The sequence below is a fragment of the Lagopus leucura genome, unplaced genomic scaffold, assembly GCF_019238085.1.
Source record: "Lagopus leucura isolate 7727_CA_CO unplaced genomic scaffold, USGS_WTPT01 Super-Scaffold_73, whole genome shotgun sequence".
Lineage (NCBI taxonomy): Eukaryota > Metazoa > Chordata > Aves > Galliformes > Phasianidae > Lagopus > Lagopus leucura.
This window is the reverse complement of record NW_024962252.1, coordinates 51,030,768-51,047,767: the sequence shown is the minus strand read 5'-3', so window position 1 is coordinate 51,047,767 and position 17,000 is coordinate 51,030,768. Positions and strand designations below refer to the sequence as shown.

The 17,000-nt window shown below is 35.1% G+C and overlaps 1 protein-coding gene across 2 annotated transcripts in view; it reads right to left on the bottom strand.

Annotated features, from left to right (window-relative positions):
* Window positions 1–17,000, bottom strand: part of ADGRG6 (adhesion G protein-coupled receptor G6) — a 111,249-nt gene that overhangs the window by 18,270 nt on the left and 75,979 nt on the right. For both annotated transcript variants that reach the window (XM_042884419.1, XM_042884411.1), the window contains 9 exons: window positions 15,750–15,892; window positions 14,928–15,042; window positions 12,918–12,979; window positions 11,143–11,350; window positions 10,543–10,708; window positions 7,246–7,386; window positions 4,580–4,696; window positions 2,949–2,994; window positions 1,567–1,673 (listed from right to left, as the gene is read on the bottom strand). In XM_042884419.1, coding sequence (XP_042740353.1) covers window positions 1,567–1,673; window positions 2,949–2,994; window positions 4,580–4,696; window positions 7,246–7,386; window positions 10,543–10,708; window positions 11,143–11,350; window positions 12,918–12,979; window positions 14,928–15,042; window positions 15,750–15,892 — 1,105 coding nt within the window. The remainder of the gene's footprint in view (window positions 1–1,566; window positions 1,674–2,948; window positions 2,995–4,579; window positions 4,697–7,245; window positions 7,387–10,542; window positions 10,709–11,142; window positions 11,351–12,917; window positions 12,980–14,927; window positions 15,043–15,749; window positions 15,893–17,000) is intronic.

Here is a 17,000-nt window from a genome sequence, read left to right as displayed (position 1 = left end):
AAAAAGATAAAAAGCTTGTGACTATTTCCTATTGACATCTGAGCATGATGTGAAGAGAGCAACTCTGTTAGGAAGCAATCACAAAAAAAAAATCACAAAATTTTAAGCTGAGATAGAAATAATTCATCCTTATCATGTTGAGTTTTTTTCTTTCAAAAACACATCAAACAGACAAATTACGGGAGACATCCAAATATCACCATGCACAATCATGCCCCTGAGGTGGAAGGTACCCTCGTCCCTCTTCCTGATATGCTAATCTTTATCTATCTCAGCCACACAGTCTGGAGGTTTTGTCTAATCTTCTGATAAAATAGGAGTTATATATGTTTTGTACCAGCTCTTGTTGGGCAGAGGAGGGTCACGAAGATGATCAGGGGACTGGAGCACTTCCCCTATAAGGACAGGCTGAGGGAGCTGGGCTCGTTCAGCCTGGAGAAAAGAAGGCTGTGGGGTGACCTCATTGCAGCCTTTCAGTACCTAAAGGGAGCCTACAAACAGGAGGGGAATCAACTCTTTGAAAGTGTAGATAACTCCAGGACAAGGGGAAATGGTTTTAAGTTGAGGGAGGGGTGATTTAGGTTGGATGTCAGGGGGAAATTCTTTACGGAGAGAGAGGTGAGGTGCTGGAACAGGCTGCCCAGAGAGGTTGTGGACACCCTGTCCCTAAAAGTGCTCAAGGCCAGATTGGATGGGGCCCTGGGCAGCCTGGTGTAGTATTAAATGGGAAGGTTGCTGGCCCTGCATGTGGCAGAGGGGTTGGAGCTTCATGATCCTTGAGGTCCCTTCCAACCCTAGCCATTCTGTGATTCTGTGATTCTCTACTGCAAAGCAACTCCAAAGCTGATCAAATATATATCTTTTAAAAAAGAGGAAGTAACAGTTTATCAATTTTGCTAAATAAAGTATTCCAATTTAGCCCCTTGAATATTGAGATGAGGTGGAATTACTGTGTTCCATTGTCTTGACTTTTCGTTCTCATTAGCTATTACTCTGACTTCAGGACATTTTTTTCTCCCTGATCATTTTCCCTAAAAATACAGTGCTCTGCTTTTTGTTCTGAAACCAGTGCCTCACCTCTTCCTCTAAAAAAAAATATTTCTCTGCTTTTTTTCTGTGAACATTTTCCTACTTTTTCCATTTTGCTGGTGGAAGATTTAGTACTGTTCCTTCATTTTATAGTGTCTTATTCTGGTCTTCTTTTTCACCCATCCATGTCTTGGCTTTGAAATTGGATAATATAATCTGCTATTTGCTCAGAAGCCTTTGCCCAAAATCTTCTGTGGCACAGTACTTTCCAAAATACAGAATACTTTTATGGGGGCAATTTTATTTCTTTTTTATTTAGCCACATCACTTTATTTGTTTTTGGTGATTATCATTAGATATTTTGTTATGAAAAGAAAATTTTATAGGAGGAAAATGATGTATGAAAATTAAAAATCATATACGAAAGGAATAACTCACAAAACAAACATGAATGAGGATAGCTGTCTTGACTGATGAGAAAAACTACACTATGGTTTCTAGGAAAGACAATCTAGTGAACAATAAGAGTTTGCCTACCATGAGTACCCCAAAGTGTGTGAGGTGGTTGCATAAGCAAACTGTTTCATTTTCATTGGAGTCTGCTTGCACTTCGCAGCCCATAGGGTTCCAGCCACCATTGCCACCTGTAGAAATGGAATAGGAGTAACTTTACTTCCCAACAAACATCTATGATCTTCTCATTGGGTTCTTCATCTCATCTTGAGCAAAAATAGAAATGCACAAATAAACATATAACACAAGTGGATATTAGAAGCAATCAATCATTAAAGAAGAAAGTGTTAGATTTCTTAGTTTCTAAGAGAATTCCATCGGACAAGTGTCCCAGTTATGGCCTACTGAGAAGAAACAAGGGCTATAGTAAAGTTAGGGAATTTTTTAGTTAATGAACAAGGATCATGCATTTAGACACACATTAATTTTACCCAAGGATACAATGGTTTTAGAACTCCTTTATACCACCCTGATGTGATGTTTGCACCTGCCTTCCTCCTACTCACATATCCCCAGGAACATGAAAGCATTTATGGTCCACAAGCATAGGATCCCACCCTTCCTCTCTGCAGTGTGCGGTACAAAAGATCAGAGTGGATATTCTCACAGATAGTGGATATTCTCACAGAGTGGATATTCTTAAAGAAAACATGAAGTAAACTATCCTCTTCTTATCCCATTTTCTTGAAAAATAAAAGTAGAAATATTTTATTTAAAAAAAACTGTAAAAAAGTAATATTTGCATTCCTGATAACTTCTTTCATTTTTTTCCCACTCCAATATGAGCTAATTTTGAGAAACTGTTCATGTTCTCTGAGCTCTTCAGGATGTTTTGCCAACTGTAGGAAAAATTCTGCAAATTATCTGTCAAACCCCGTAACTTTACCTCCAATTCAAGACAAAATCTTTCAAAAGACTGTGATGTTCCAAAATCATTCAAAACTGTTTCTCCTTGGATGTGCTTTATAAATTTAGATTACTAATTATTTTTTTATTTTCTCTCTCTGTTTTTATTCTTCTACATTCTCCCCAGTAATTATGACCGACTTTCCTACTTTCATCTGCTATGTTGGACAATAAATTTTAGCAGGATATCTAAGAAACATGTATCTATCTGATTAGCATTATTATTTGATTTTCACATACAAACAGATCAGTGAAGAACAGTTGTCAGATACAGAAAAATAAAGAAACATTACAAATTTAAAATGTTAACCAAGATTACAAGCGAAATTTTTAATAAGAATATTTAAAATCTGCTTTTACAAGTGACTTTACCAATAAGAAGAAATGATGTAGTCTAAAGTTGTCACCTAATTTTTCAAACTGATAAAGGAGCAAGAAGAAACAAAGACAGTGACTGATTTTTATTCACATAAAAGAAACGACAGTATTTTTAAACTTACCATTTTTGGCCATATCCCAGAAGACACAGGTTGGCTTAGGATCTTCCTAAGAACACACAGAAAAGACTATTTATAACTCTGTAGATACAAATCTCATCAATACATACATTTTAAGAAAATGTTTTTCTATGTACATTTCTGCTAGAAAGACAGTACAATACAAGAAGTAGAATTCTGCTAGACCTTATTCTTCGACAAGACAGATTTGCACAGATTACAAAAAGGAGTATTATCTTTCCACATCCTCAGAATGAGAACATTTTTTTGTCTCACTAAAGTAATCCATGAGTATGATGTCTTTACAATGTCTAAATATTATTTTACTGTTTATGTCTCAGTGAATCCTCTATATAACTGGCCTCACAACCATGCAAAAGTCTGCTGAACTTGAGTGAAGGTTGTTGTGCCTAGCCTTGAAATAGTTATAAAACCAAGAACTAAAGCGAATTGAAATGTCAAAATAATGAATCTGCTTATTACTGTGTAAAAAATCTACCTATGTACTGAATTTCAACATTGTCTTTCTTCATTTCTCTAATGCTGTTGTCTCTTTTGCAGTAACTACTGGTAGCTGTGGTTTTATATTTCTAACTGAAACTGTAGGTACCGAAGGGTAGCACTGGGGCTTTATTTCCATGAATTAATTATATCTTTTAAAAATGTGGTTCTGCCGATTCTTCTTGTACAGAAAACCACATGACAAAAAAAAATATCTTTGGGAATTATTAATGAAGAAATTTCTGTTTAATCAACGAATTTAAGTTATTTTAAAGTTCCAGCTTAATAAATAATGTCCCTGGTCATGAGCATTGTCATAAACTGATCATGAACATGGGTTTTACAAATAGTTATTTGCACAAATTGCCTCTGAGCGCCAGAATCAATAGTCTTTCTAATAAATCATGGATGGATTAGGAATGTGTGAGAATGAGAGAGATTATTTATTTTTCACTTTTTGCTTACTTGCTTTGTTAGAGATTTTATTTACATTTGAGTTAATATACAAAATCTGCTAAAATCAATGAAGCTATAAGCTCAGTCTTTACTAATAGATCACTCTATAAGTAATGCTTCCTAATTATTTCAGTAGAAACTACAACAGATGCAAAGGACACAATGCCACCACTTGATAGAGAAAAGTCTCAGCTGCAAAATGCTATTTTTCAGCATAGTCACCACCATTAGCTATGAGTTTTTGCAAGCAAAGAACAAGAGCTTGAATGCCATGCTTGCTTTAGAAATGTGCCCCAGTGGAGGTGACCCACTGCTGCTGTTACCACTGCTGAAACACACTACTCACTCCCTCACTGTGCTCACATCCACTGTTTGGTCTCCACCAATGCTCAGCAAGTGTTGATGAATGTCAGTGAGTGTCATTTTTTCCCCATGGAGAAATTCAGTGACACACCTTTGCTTCAAATGCACTTCCATGTCAGATGGCATCTCATCAGACTACCTGTCTGTTGCCATCTGTCTCACAGCAAAAAAATGTTCAATCTCTACTGCTGTACTGCCTCATCTGCCACTGAGGTTGTGGGCCATGATAATAATATAGGAGGCATTAATTTTGAAGTAGCCCTTTTATACATAATCTGCATTCCTGTTCTTTTGAATAATCAGTCTCTTCTTACTTGAATTTTGGTATGTTTAATTGTAATCTTCACATATTCCTGAAGATCTCGAATAGTTATGTTTCCAATACTGCATGCCACCACAAAACTGGTCAAGTTTCCAGGAGTTTCTGCATCCTTTAAAAGATTCAGGAAAAAAACCATAATTGCTTACATAGCACATAAAAGAAAAGCCAGAGTACACTTTCATTTTCGTAGCATGCCAGAATAAATAAACTGTCAGCATTTTTGCATTTTTGATCATGTAATGTAGTAACATTCTGTTTATAAACTAAAATAATGGATTTTCTTCATGAAAGTTTCCATATTTTCTTCACAGTCATAAAAATACATAGGCATTATTACAATGAGAGGTTAGAAGGTACCCTTTCCCCTTCTAATAATTTTGTCTAATGCCACCAAAGTTGTAACTCAAACAAAGTAACAGATAACAAACCATGATATGATAAGCCTACAGGAGAATGAACCAGCTTTCTTGTCTTGTTGTTGGTGCTATTTTTTAAATTTTTTTTTTGCTAGGTGCAAAGTTTTTGGAGAATATTCTGTTTCCTATGGACAGTTGTTAAGCCATCCTCCATCTTATTATCATATAGTGAAAAAACTCAAAGGAATACTGTAAGGTCTTATTTAGTGTATGGTTATGTATATATATATACTATATATATATATAGTGTATAGGGAATGTAAATAGAAGACTGAAGATACTAATGCCATCTATATCTTTAAATTAAAAATATCAGGTTGACAATTTTCCAAAAAAGAAATTTTCCTTGTAATCTGAGAATTTATTAAAATGGTAGTGCTTTGAAAATTTGATTTTCCTGTCAAGAAGCTCCATCAAAGCCTGAATGGCTATACAGCTGGTTGTCCTTTTGGGAAACCAGAAACTTTAAATTTCCAGGTCACTATGTACTGCAATTGCCTAAAATTAAGTGTTCACTTCATTGGTTTTAAGGTATTTTCCTTGGTCTCCAGCTAGTCTCTTATCAGTTCATTGTCACATATGCCAGACAGTAATGCCTTTGTAACTTAGGGGGTCACAACTGGCACTGTGCTCCTTTGCTTGGGGTACTGATGCCTGCTTCAGCACTAGGATGTGTGCATTCCTTTCCAGCAGCTTATGGAATTTTGGTCGCATGCTATGTTAGAATTTTTTTCTTTTGTTTTTGCGTTATGATTTTTTGTTATCGATATTCCACATCACAACATCATGTATTATATTATGCCATATCGCATCCTACTATCATATTTAGTAGATTAATTTTCTCCCTTAGCTTGTTGCCACTGTTTTGTTTTTAGGACCATCTCCCCAGCTTTTCCCTTTTTTTCCCTTCTTACTCTCCCAGGGTGTGGGGCTGTGAGTCCCTCCACACCATTTAGTCATAGAACTGGGCCAAACTGGGCCAAAAACCATTGGCAGATTTTCAGTGAATGATTAAGAATCACTTAAAATCACCATTAAAGAAAACACTTAGACTTGGTATAGTTTTATGTAATTATGACAATCCTATATCCATATTTTCCTGGTTTCTTTACTAAAGAATATTTATCCTTTTTCTCCAAAAAGTAGCCTTAACATGAACACTAATTTAAATAGTTAAACATACTTCAGGTTGTATTTTAGAAGGTAACTGAGGGTCATGGGTAATTTCTTGCCTTGATTATCTGAAGAATCTGGATACACTGCCAATAAAAATGACAATATAGGAACAATGCAATACTACAGAGTTCTGCAGATATACAAGAGTCGAAGGTCACTTAAAATAGTAATGGGAAAACAAACTAAAGCCTTCTGAGTTATAGCTTGCAGTTTACTATAAAATATTTCCATATTAATTAAGTTCTTCTTTTTTCTTTTTCTTTTTTTTTCTTTTTCTTTTTTTTTTCTTTTTTTTTTTTTTCTTTTTTTTCCAAGCTGCAAAACTCTTCCTAATCCTACTTTTCTTTTATTTATGTTTTTTTTTTTTATTTTTTATTTTTTTGCATTAAACATGCAGGAAATATTTATGATCAATATGTGCATGGACACAAAGGAGAAGTGAAAGACATCAATCTGGGTCCCTTTTGTTTTCAGGTGCCAATATATAGTTATCTTTATTCTGTGACTAGGTTGTCTGTAAATAGATCCAGACATCATTAAAATAAAGTCTGCTTGTGACAGCACATAAAAAGAATAGTATGTATAGAAAAAAATGTTCTCTGTACAATGGTAATCAGTCCAGAATTTCAGAATAGATATAAGTAGCCCATTGCGTACGACTTTCAATCAACTCTTTCTAGGTAAAGAGAAATAACAGCAGCATTACAGGCCAAATTCCCAACTGATATAAAAGAACCCAGCTCCACTGAACACCAGTGACTTGTATAAAAGCACCTCTATAGAAGATACTCCCTATCAAGGGCCTCACTACTTTACACTGACTGTAATCAGATGGGATCCAGCTTGCTGTGGATTACTCTGAAAAAAATGTTTACGTCAATGTCACAGGAATGTACTGCTATTAAACTGCTCACACTAGTTCAGTGTGGATGGCTATTTTGTCACTCTGAGTTCAAATGTCTCTAATGCCTACGTTTGCTATCACCATTTGATACCTACAGGAAATGTTTAGCAGCTGCCTTTGACTTACACTAGCTGAAATTACTTCAAACACACTGAAGGTTACCTGAAAAAGACCATTTTTATTGAAGAAAGTAAATTGAGCCCTTGATATAACTTCAATGTCATCTTGACTTAAATTCTTCAGTAAACTTGGTGGCAGAATGACAGAAGCAATGGCGTTTGTCTGATCCTTGTCAAAGTCTATCTGTTAAATAAAAATAACAGAAGAAAAGAACATATTCAAACAAAAAGCAAGTCATCCTTTGTCCACAACTGTGTTTAAATGCTTTATGAAGATGTCTAAAACATTGGACTAGAACTTTCAACATAAATTTTACCTGTACCTATGCAAGATCCAATTCAATTTTTTTGGTTTTTTTTTTTTTTTTAGTTAGCTGTGGAGGCTTTTTCACACAGCATGAAATTAAGTATTTCTACAGGAAGACAGTAGATTTAAAAAAAAAAGAAAGAGCTCTGTTTCACTGATATAATGATGATTTGAAAATACTGAGATGGCAATTACAGCAGTCTTAATAATTTTCAGTAACCATTAAGATATATTTCCTTGCACAAAACAATGTTGAAAACAGAAAAAATATACTCCAATCATTCTTTCTTTAGTTGTAATTTTGGGTTTGATCGAATATCTGAATTAATTCTCTTACTAGCTTTTACAATTACTATGTCACAGAAAGGGGACTTTAAAATAATAGTTAGTGTCACCATTCTACAATTATCATGCAATGCAGCATAAAAAAAAAACATTTTTTGTCATGAGAATAATCAATATTGGCAACATGCTAGACAACTGAAAGTCCTTTATGGCACATGAATGTAATAAGTGAGAAAAGATAAATGAGGATACAAGCTCGTTTTTCATTACCTATCTGTCAGTATGTCTATGACTGCCTGCTGTTACACCATGACAAACTCAATGTGTACCAGGCTATCCATCAGAAAGAGAGTAGTAATTCATCTAATACTGGCTATTGTAAAAGTGTTCAAGAATTTTACTGCAAGATAAGGAAATTCACACTCCTGACTTCTTCAGACCCAAGTTATATTTATGTCTGTGATGATTAATCATATGATTCTAAAAGCATCATTATTTATTAGAAGGCTACAAGTCATAGGCAACTGATAGATTTATTCAAATTCTAAATTTTCAGTGATTTACTGTGATTAGCAGGCAACAATAGAAATTAGTAAGAAGTAGTTCATAGGTATTCCCTAATAGGGATAAATGCACTTGAATAAAAGTTTGTCAAAGTGTAATTCTGCCACATTAAGCAAAAGATACGCACGCAAAAAATGTCCCATTAGGTACTGTCTGCAAATGGAGTGGAAGAGGTTTTTATGAAGAAGCAAGGATATATTACAGGAACAATTTAATAATATGAATCACTATAACCTAACTTAGTCAAAGGTTTGGCAAGAAACAAAAAGACAAAAGGGACTAAAATAGAATCTTTCCAAATTACTATGGTTACACTTGCTTGATATCTACTTCAAGAAAAAATATGAAAGAAAATCTGGAAACACTCTGACATACAGTTTAAAGACTTTAAGGTTCCCTGACGATCCTAGATCATCACACTGCTGGTAAAAGTCCTGTGCTTTCAGAGGAGAATCTTCTTCCAGCAGGGATAGCAAGTATCTTTCTTGATAGGCATGGAAAATAGCAGCTGTGACCACAATAGTTGCTGAGTTTTCTGGTAGGAAGGGTGCTAAGAATTCTGGAAATGTAAAAGTCTGTGAACAATCTTGTGTTCCAAAAGGAACATTATAAATAACTTGACGGAGTTTTTATTTTATGATTATTTAGACAGTGCTCTAATAAATTATTCCAGGGCAAGAAAATTCCTGGATGTTCTCAAGCCACAGATGGTAATTCTTATTATACAGGCAAATATCCCAAGCCCAATTTCAGAATTTTTCCTTTCCTCTTTCCATAAATACAGAATGAAATCTGGAGAAGAAATATTCCTTTGATAAAAATCAAAGAACAATCAGCTATCGAACGTCAGGGATGCTCCATCCCTGGAGGTAGATGGGGCCATGGGCAACCCTGGCCATGGCAGGGGGATTGGAACTGGATGATCTTTAATGTTCCTCCCAGCCCAAGCCATTCTATGATTCTGTGATTAATATGAGAGCTAAACAAAAGTAGATTTAAAATCATCAGACATTTCTAATAAAACTGATTCAAAGAAATGTTTAGCTGAAATTTCTATGAATATGAATGTGTGAAACTCAATTACGTTCAACCCATTTGCGTCTATTTAAATCATTTGAGTTTTGCTCCAAAGTCTACATAAAGAGCAAATAAAACACCAGTAGCCTATACTACTAGTACTACTAAACACTGTCTTCATTACTGCTTTTTGCTTTTAAAGTACATAGTAGCTTATGTAAAGATGAGATTGATATCTGGCTAGTTTGTTGCATGAATGAATTTTGTTCCGTTAGATGCTTACACTTTAGTGATTATTCTTTAACAATTATCATAGTGTAATGTTTAGTCTGAGTTCAGATTTGGGTTCTTTGGCCCAAATTATAGTAGTTTGCTGGTGTTCTGGTTGTTTTTTTTTTTTTTTTTTTAAATGTTTTTTTCTTTTTAATCCCAGTAGGTACTGTGCATCTCAGATGCTACTTCATAGCTATTTCATAGCTGTGTATTTTCATTTGTGCAAAAATGATGAAAAAATATTTTTGAAGTGATGACAAATTACTATAGCAGCCGGTACTGTATTACTGGAGATTATTCTGCATTTTGAGGGACGTGTCCTTTTATTTTTCATACATCCGTGATGATCGGTCAAGACCTGTGTGAATGTCTTGGACACTCATGGACATCCCAGGCAGCGCTAGCCCAACAACCTTCATGTGGACAACTGGATCAGCCTTAGGCCCCTGTTAGCAGTATTTACACTGTACAGGAAGGTTGAATATCTGCTCAATCTGCAGAAAGCTACGCATATATATATCTACATTCACTTGTCTCACGCTAAACCTGAAATGCATTGATAAAGTTAGTGCAAAATGGGTAACACAACAGGCTGTTAAATATGATTTTCCCTTTTCATCGGTTTAAAAAAAAAAAAAAAAAGAGGAAAAGATAAAATCTATTCTGCATTTGTAAGCAAATAATTTTTCATCCATATGGAAGATATTGGGGTCCATCTGGTATTCCTGTCACACAAGTAAATGCTGTGCTAACCTGTTTGGATGATTACAGGAAAACAAGGAAATAGAAAGCAGGGGGGGAAAGTAGGGAGTTGTAAGAAGTTTCATAAAAACATAACAAATAAAATTGGAATAACAGTCACATTTCATGTTCAAACACAATTGCTCATGTTACCTGGAAATCAGATGCATTATTCTGTGGACTGACACTGAAAGAAGAACCTTTGAATGAAGTTGAATTTACAGAAGACACTCCAAGTGCAAGATTGCGTGTTGAAATACTCATGGATGGTCCTGTGAACTGGATCTTTAAAGCCAAGGCATCAATAGTTTTAAGAGCTCTGAAAACAGAAATAAAATTATTTTATTCTACTCTATATGCTCTCCATGTCTTCTCTTCACCTTAAGGCAATCCTCTTATGCTTCTGTCACCCAGTTTTGTATCCACAAGGAGACTGTCAAGCTGTAAACATACGTGTATCTTTTGAACACAGAAGGTTTTGATAGATAGAATTTTTCTGATTTACGTGTCACTGGTCCTGAAATTATCTTCTGACAATACCTTAATATACACTGTGTCATTCATCAACAGTCTTTTTTTCCATTAAAAATTTTTGTTATGTACATTAATTTTATTACATAATAAATATCTGCTTAACTTATTTGGAATTTCTTTTCACAGAAATCAGAAAAAAATGATTTCTTTTATGGTACTTATAGGGAAGAATGAATCAATTTCCTAAATTTTTTTAAAAGCAAATGCAGAAATACTTACTCTGAAGATGATGCCGCCAATACACTGTCTGAACTGTTTAGAATATTGGAAAAAATTGTCACCACAGTAGAACCCAGAGATTCATCAATTTCTTCATCATTCACAATTTTTTTGAGTTTCTGGACAACATCGTTTACTTTGTCTGAGGTAAGCTGCTGCCCTTCACCAGTGAGATTCAAAAGCTGATTGGCAATATCAGCTGCATTTTCTGTTGAAGCAAAAATAGTAAATAATCTGTACCTATCTTGAGATAATTTAAAAATACAAATTTTTATCCTCATTACTGAAAATACAGAGCATGTTCTGTGGTACTTATAATAAACATGAAACTGTATTATTTTACCTCATTCATGTTTTCATTTAAAGCATATATAACCTGGTAATTCTTATATACTGTCTGCATGGGTTGTGTCTTAGTTTACACTGATTTGATCTGATTTTGTAAATCAGAGCAACTACTGAAACGGCTGATTGATAGAAAGGGGATTAAGAAATAAAACCATATTTTCTTTTTTCTTCTCTTTATGATATTGTCTTTTTTGGGAAGAGGTGGGAAAACCAACAACAAAACAAAAACAACAGCGACAAACAAAAAACAAACAAAAACCAACAAAAAAACCCCCCAACACCTGCTTGTGTGTCCCCCTTGAAGCAAAATCAATGTGTCCCAAAGTCACCACTACTGACAAAAAATTCACTTTTCATCTCTGGGGAGAAAGTCTGACCCCACCGTGAATGTTGTCAATTCATTTGCGTGAATGCACTCTTACTGATAGGGCTGGGCAATACAACACAGAGGCAAATTTCATGAGAAGAATCTTCCTACTAAGGAAAGGTTGACATTTTGTTTAGTGACAAAGCATTAGTATAAACTGCATGTTAAACAATGCTTTGAGCCATCTGGATAGAAAACTATGTAAATACTTAAATTTTACAATGTCAAATATTTTATATTTACTGAAAAATCACAAATAAGATTTCAAGAGAACATCAGCCTTCTTTGGTCTGAATGTGATTGTGGGCTTTTCTAAAGCTGAGTTTTATAATGCAGCTTTTGCTGTGTTTGCTGTAAAGTGCCCATTTCCGAACAAAAAATGTTTTCATATACTGTGACTATAAGTACTCATCACAATCCACTAAATTAGGTCAGGCTCCATATGAAATCCCCATCAGTGGTGTAAGATAAAAAGTCTTCTATGGGAAAGCAATGCAGAAGGAACAGCTTGCTGTAGCTCTGAGTTAACTTTGAGAATATCCTGCTCTTCACTAACTCTGGCACTAAAATAGAGTGCACAAAAAAAAAAAAAAAAAAAAGTTTTGTCTGTTCATTTTTTAACTCCTTTAACACCAGAATTATATCAAGGGGTACTTTTCAAACTGATAATAAATCTGAAAATGCCTGATCATAAGCTCTGTGAAAAGAGTAGAATTCTTTCCCCTGGTATCTATGGTCATTGGAAATATTTAAAAATTTGTACAAACTTGAGTATCAAACTGGTGCAAGCTTCCTGCCTCTGTTCTCAATGAAATTACCTGAAGAATTTGATTTATTTCATTAACTGATATCCAGAATGGGTGGGTTGGATTCAATTTGGTGCACTTCCCTAGAACTTTGTCCATATGTTTTTCTTTTTAAAAAACAAAACAAAACAAAACAATAATAGTAAAAATGAGGAATACATTCTGTCTTAGTGTAACTTTCCTCCTTATTGTAGTTAGAAACCAAAATGTACAAAGCTGTTACTTTAGCCAAAAATCAGTATCTATACACCTACCTGTGCAATTTCTAAGATCTGGTTGGCCCCAGTATGATGTGTAATTCTGCAGACCCAAGTAGCTAAAGAGGAAAAATGACAAAATGTACATGAAATACAATGGCGTAATTATATAGATGTTTCATTATTGTTTTGCGTGTGTCATAGTGATACAATATTGTTGATTCACAAATTTTCTTGCAATACTAGCTCACTGAAATTAAATGTATGCTAGACAGTGGACATATGTGATCTGTAGAGTGACGGAGTTGAGAAAAACTCCAGTTCCTTTGGACAAATTTAATGCTGATTGCAGTACTGACTTGACAAATTGATTAACAGAAAATGTGTATTTCAGAAAAGACCCAAAAATTGACACAAGCTATTATGTCCCTATTTAATATAGTCTAATCAGATGCTGTTTCTATATTTTTTCTTTGATATAAATGGCTTTGATCAGGTCAATAGCAAGCGTTAATACCTTCAGAAGAACAAGAACAGGGGCTGTGCAGAGATAGAATATTACACCATCTATGAAAACCAGAAGGTCACCATCAGATACAGGTCCAAGATGAGTGACAGACATAAAAAGACTGTAAGCTTTTTCAAAATGTTTTGCTATAAAGCCTTACCATAGCAAAATTCCCACATATAGCTCAGAAATTAAGCACACTTCTTCCTAGATTTCCTTTCAGGAGAACCATGATACCATAGTATAACAAAGACAGGATTGAGAAAGGGAAAAATTTAGCCTTTCACTCAGTACATGCTTGAATACATGCTTGAATTCCATGTTTGCTTGGAAGCACAAATCTAGAAAACACTACGGAGACAGGTTTCTTTGTCTCAGAATAAAACACACCATACCTGTGCTCCATATAGGTAAAAGCTAATGTGGGCATAGAAAACACAGTGCAACACAGAACACAGTAACTTTTTCTAGAAGTGTGGTAGACAGATAACCAACACTATTGTTTATACCACAAATGAATAATAAAGATAAGCAATACTGGGGCAGCAAAGGCCAGAAGGCTTAATTTTTAATGATTCGGAGACTGACATAAAAACAATCTGACCCATGCGCTACTTACTTTAAAACAAAAGTTGGTCTAACAGAATCTAGCTGTTCTTGTATAAGATTATGAGGCTGAGGAAGTGAGTTAGTTAAAAATAATGCTGATTGTTTTCCTGTTTGGCATAGAACCTCAAAGCTGATTCCTACCCATGTTGACATATTGTTTATAAAAAGTGAAAGATCTAGTCTTCTCAGAACATGTTCCAGATGCAGTGGGTGGATGACACTACTGTATTGCAGTAGGATGATTGTTGATCATCCTAAATACTGAAGAGATTAATTAATACTGCATTCAAGACACTCATAGGAGATCAAAGCCATATTATTCTAGTAATATATCAAAGGAAGTCATAATAGTCTCTTTTTAAAGAGGGGAAATAGAACTACAGTGTTTAAATAATTGGTTGATGTTCACAAAGAAAGACTATATTAGGGAAAAATTATCTTCAACCTTAAAAGCTTAAGTCCAAATCTTTGAGCATTAGACTATCCCACCTTCACATACGACTAATTACTAATAACATTCTTGTTTCAAAGGATTTATTTTACTTTCATTTAACTGGATAAGAAGTTCTGGATTGAATTAAATAAATATACAACTCATCTTTGCAAAACTTTTGTCAAAAAGTTTCTTACTCAAGTTGAGATTGGTAAAGTAGTAGTAGATATTTGATTTTGGCAACGTGAACATCACAAATTGAAGAAAGCATGTTTGTTCAGTAAGAAGGTGCTATTTTCACTTTGATCATGTATTACATCCTACAGCAGTAGTAGATAAGCTTTTTTCTCTTATTAATGAAGTATGTACTCGTACTGCACACACATGTTCTCTCACAGCATAGAAATCATCCTTCTGAGATATGGTATCATTCAATGGCATCTGTTGTGGACAGTAAGGTCTAACTATATAACGAGAAAACTGAAGCTCTCAGCTTCTCTGGTCTTTGACCACCTACCAGGTTCTTGATGCAATCTGAACTGAACTCCCATGGCAAAATGTAAAGTTGGTAACTGTTGGTCTGGTGTCTGGCCAAAAATAGTTAGGAGGGTTTTCTTCAGCTAAACATTTCTCTGTAAAAATAAAAACATCTCAATTAGTGTTAATTACAAATTTCTTCATTTGTGTTCCATTTCTGTACTAAGCTCACTATCCATTCTGCAGCATGTAGCTCTCTTCAGATGAAATGCTTGAAAGTTTTCCATAGACTAGTGGTAAGGGTGTACAGCAGGGGACAAAATATACTGCTACTGATGCTGAAGGAAAAGCACTGAATGTGCAAACTGCGTCCATTTGAGTTCCACCAGCCTCTCCCTTTTCCCTACCAAAGGAAGAGCAATCTTGCACTAGAAGATGACTGCAAAAATCTAGGGGATTCACAATAGCTGGAAGAAGACTGATTAAGGACAGTGGTTGATAGAATCACAAAGCGGGCTGAGGAGAGGATATGAGGGTCCTCAGTGGTCAAAAATGTCTCATAACATCTCTGACTGTATATCATACTTCTTTATCCTCAAACAACCAAAGCAGTCAAAAGGAAATGTCCTAGCCTCTTTGAACCAGACAAAAAAAACACTGAATGAAGCAACCTTGACAGCTATATTTGTTTTAAAAGAGATATCTTGATATCCCTCTGAGATCAATGGAGCAATGAAAAGGGACAATTCAAAATCTGAGATAGCTATACTGTTTGGAAATGTATGATTATTTTAACATAGGAGATGCTTATTTTTGGACATTCAAATAAAATCAGTTGTGTAATAAGGCTGAATCTACTTACCCACTGGATCAACTTCCACTGTATGAAGCCTATATCCCTCTGCTATGGACTCATTATTACTTATGAGCTTTTGTCGGATGTCTTGCTCTTCTAAATTGATGTTGTTGGTAGCATTATAAACCAGAAGGGCTAGAACCTCAAAACTGCAAGGAAAATTATGCAAATGTTTGAGTCAGAGCAGCAGATCCCAAAGATGTGGAAATAAAAATATTTGACAAACTCTAGTTTTCTCAGTAAGAGCGTCACCAAGATGCCAAGAATATTGTTTGTTACTTGTAAATCATACAGCAACAGGAAAAGAACGTATGGTTGGGAAATTTCATCCTGTAGTTACCATTAAAGAAGCAGCTCACTAATAAAGCCAGTAAATATTTTGAGAAGATTTAGATTACCTCAAGATATTTTAAAAGATGAAAGCAAAAAATATTCTCCACTGTGAGTGCCCAATGCCCATTTCTAAACAGGTCCTAATTAAATCCAAAAATCTGGTTGCTAATGGCTTAGCAACTTAAAAGCTGTAAAGCTTAGAAGCTTTACAGAACTTGTCAGGCTGGAATAAGTCATCCTCTGGAGGGCCTTTCTCTCCACTGACTACTGAATAAGACTAGAAGACTAATAAAGAATAGATGCCTACTTTTCAGATGCTCAAATCTTGATGGAATGAAAAACACCCTCATACATTTCTATGAAGTGTATTTTAGTTCTAATTAGGAAAATCTAGTTGCTCAGATGAGTAATTCAAGTTCGAGCAGTAAAAGCTGTTTTGTACTACAGCCCACTGCTACTTTCTCGGGCTTAAGAAGTAGTTCAAAGTGCCCAAGTCTCTTTCCTGTGAGAGAAATAAAACAGTCTCCACCCTTGTCCAAAAACATAGCTTTTCTGGAAAGAAAATAATGAACGGGAAAGAAGTTCTAGCAGGACACAGGAAAGAAATTGAGAGTGGAAGGCTGAAAGATTTCCTCCTGGGACACAGAAAACCCATGTTGGAGAAGAGAATGTGTTGGTACCCAAGAGCATTGCTTGGCTACGGTTAATGGGAGATGACGCCACTGAAGCATGGAACATTGGATATTCATGGGAGCAGAAATGTGGAAAAAAGGAAAAATCAAGCCTGCTTTGGGCTGCCTTCATCTTAGCCTTGCCCTTGTATACCCAGAATCTTGAATTAAGACAGACCTTCCTGGTGTGTGATCAGTTCCTGGCAGCCTGGGAAGTGGCAGCACTGCCAGCACATACAGTGAGCACCAAACA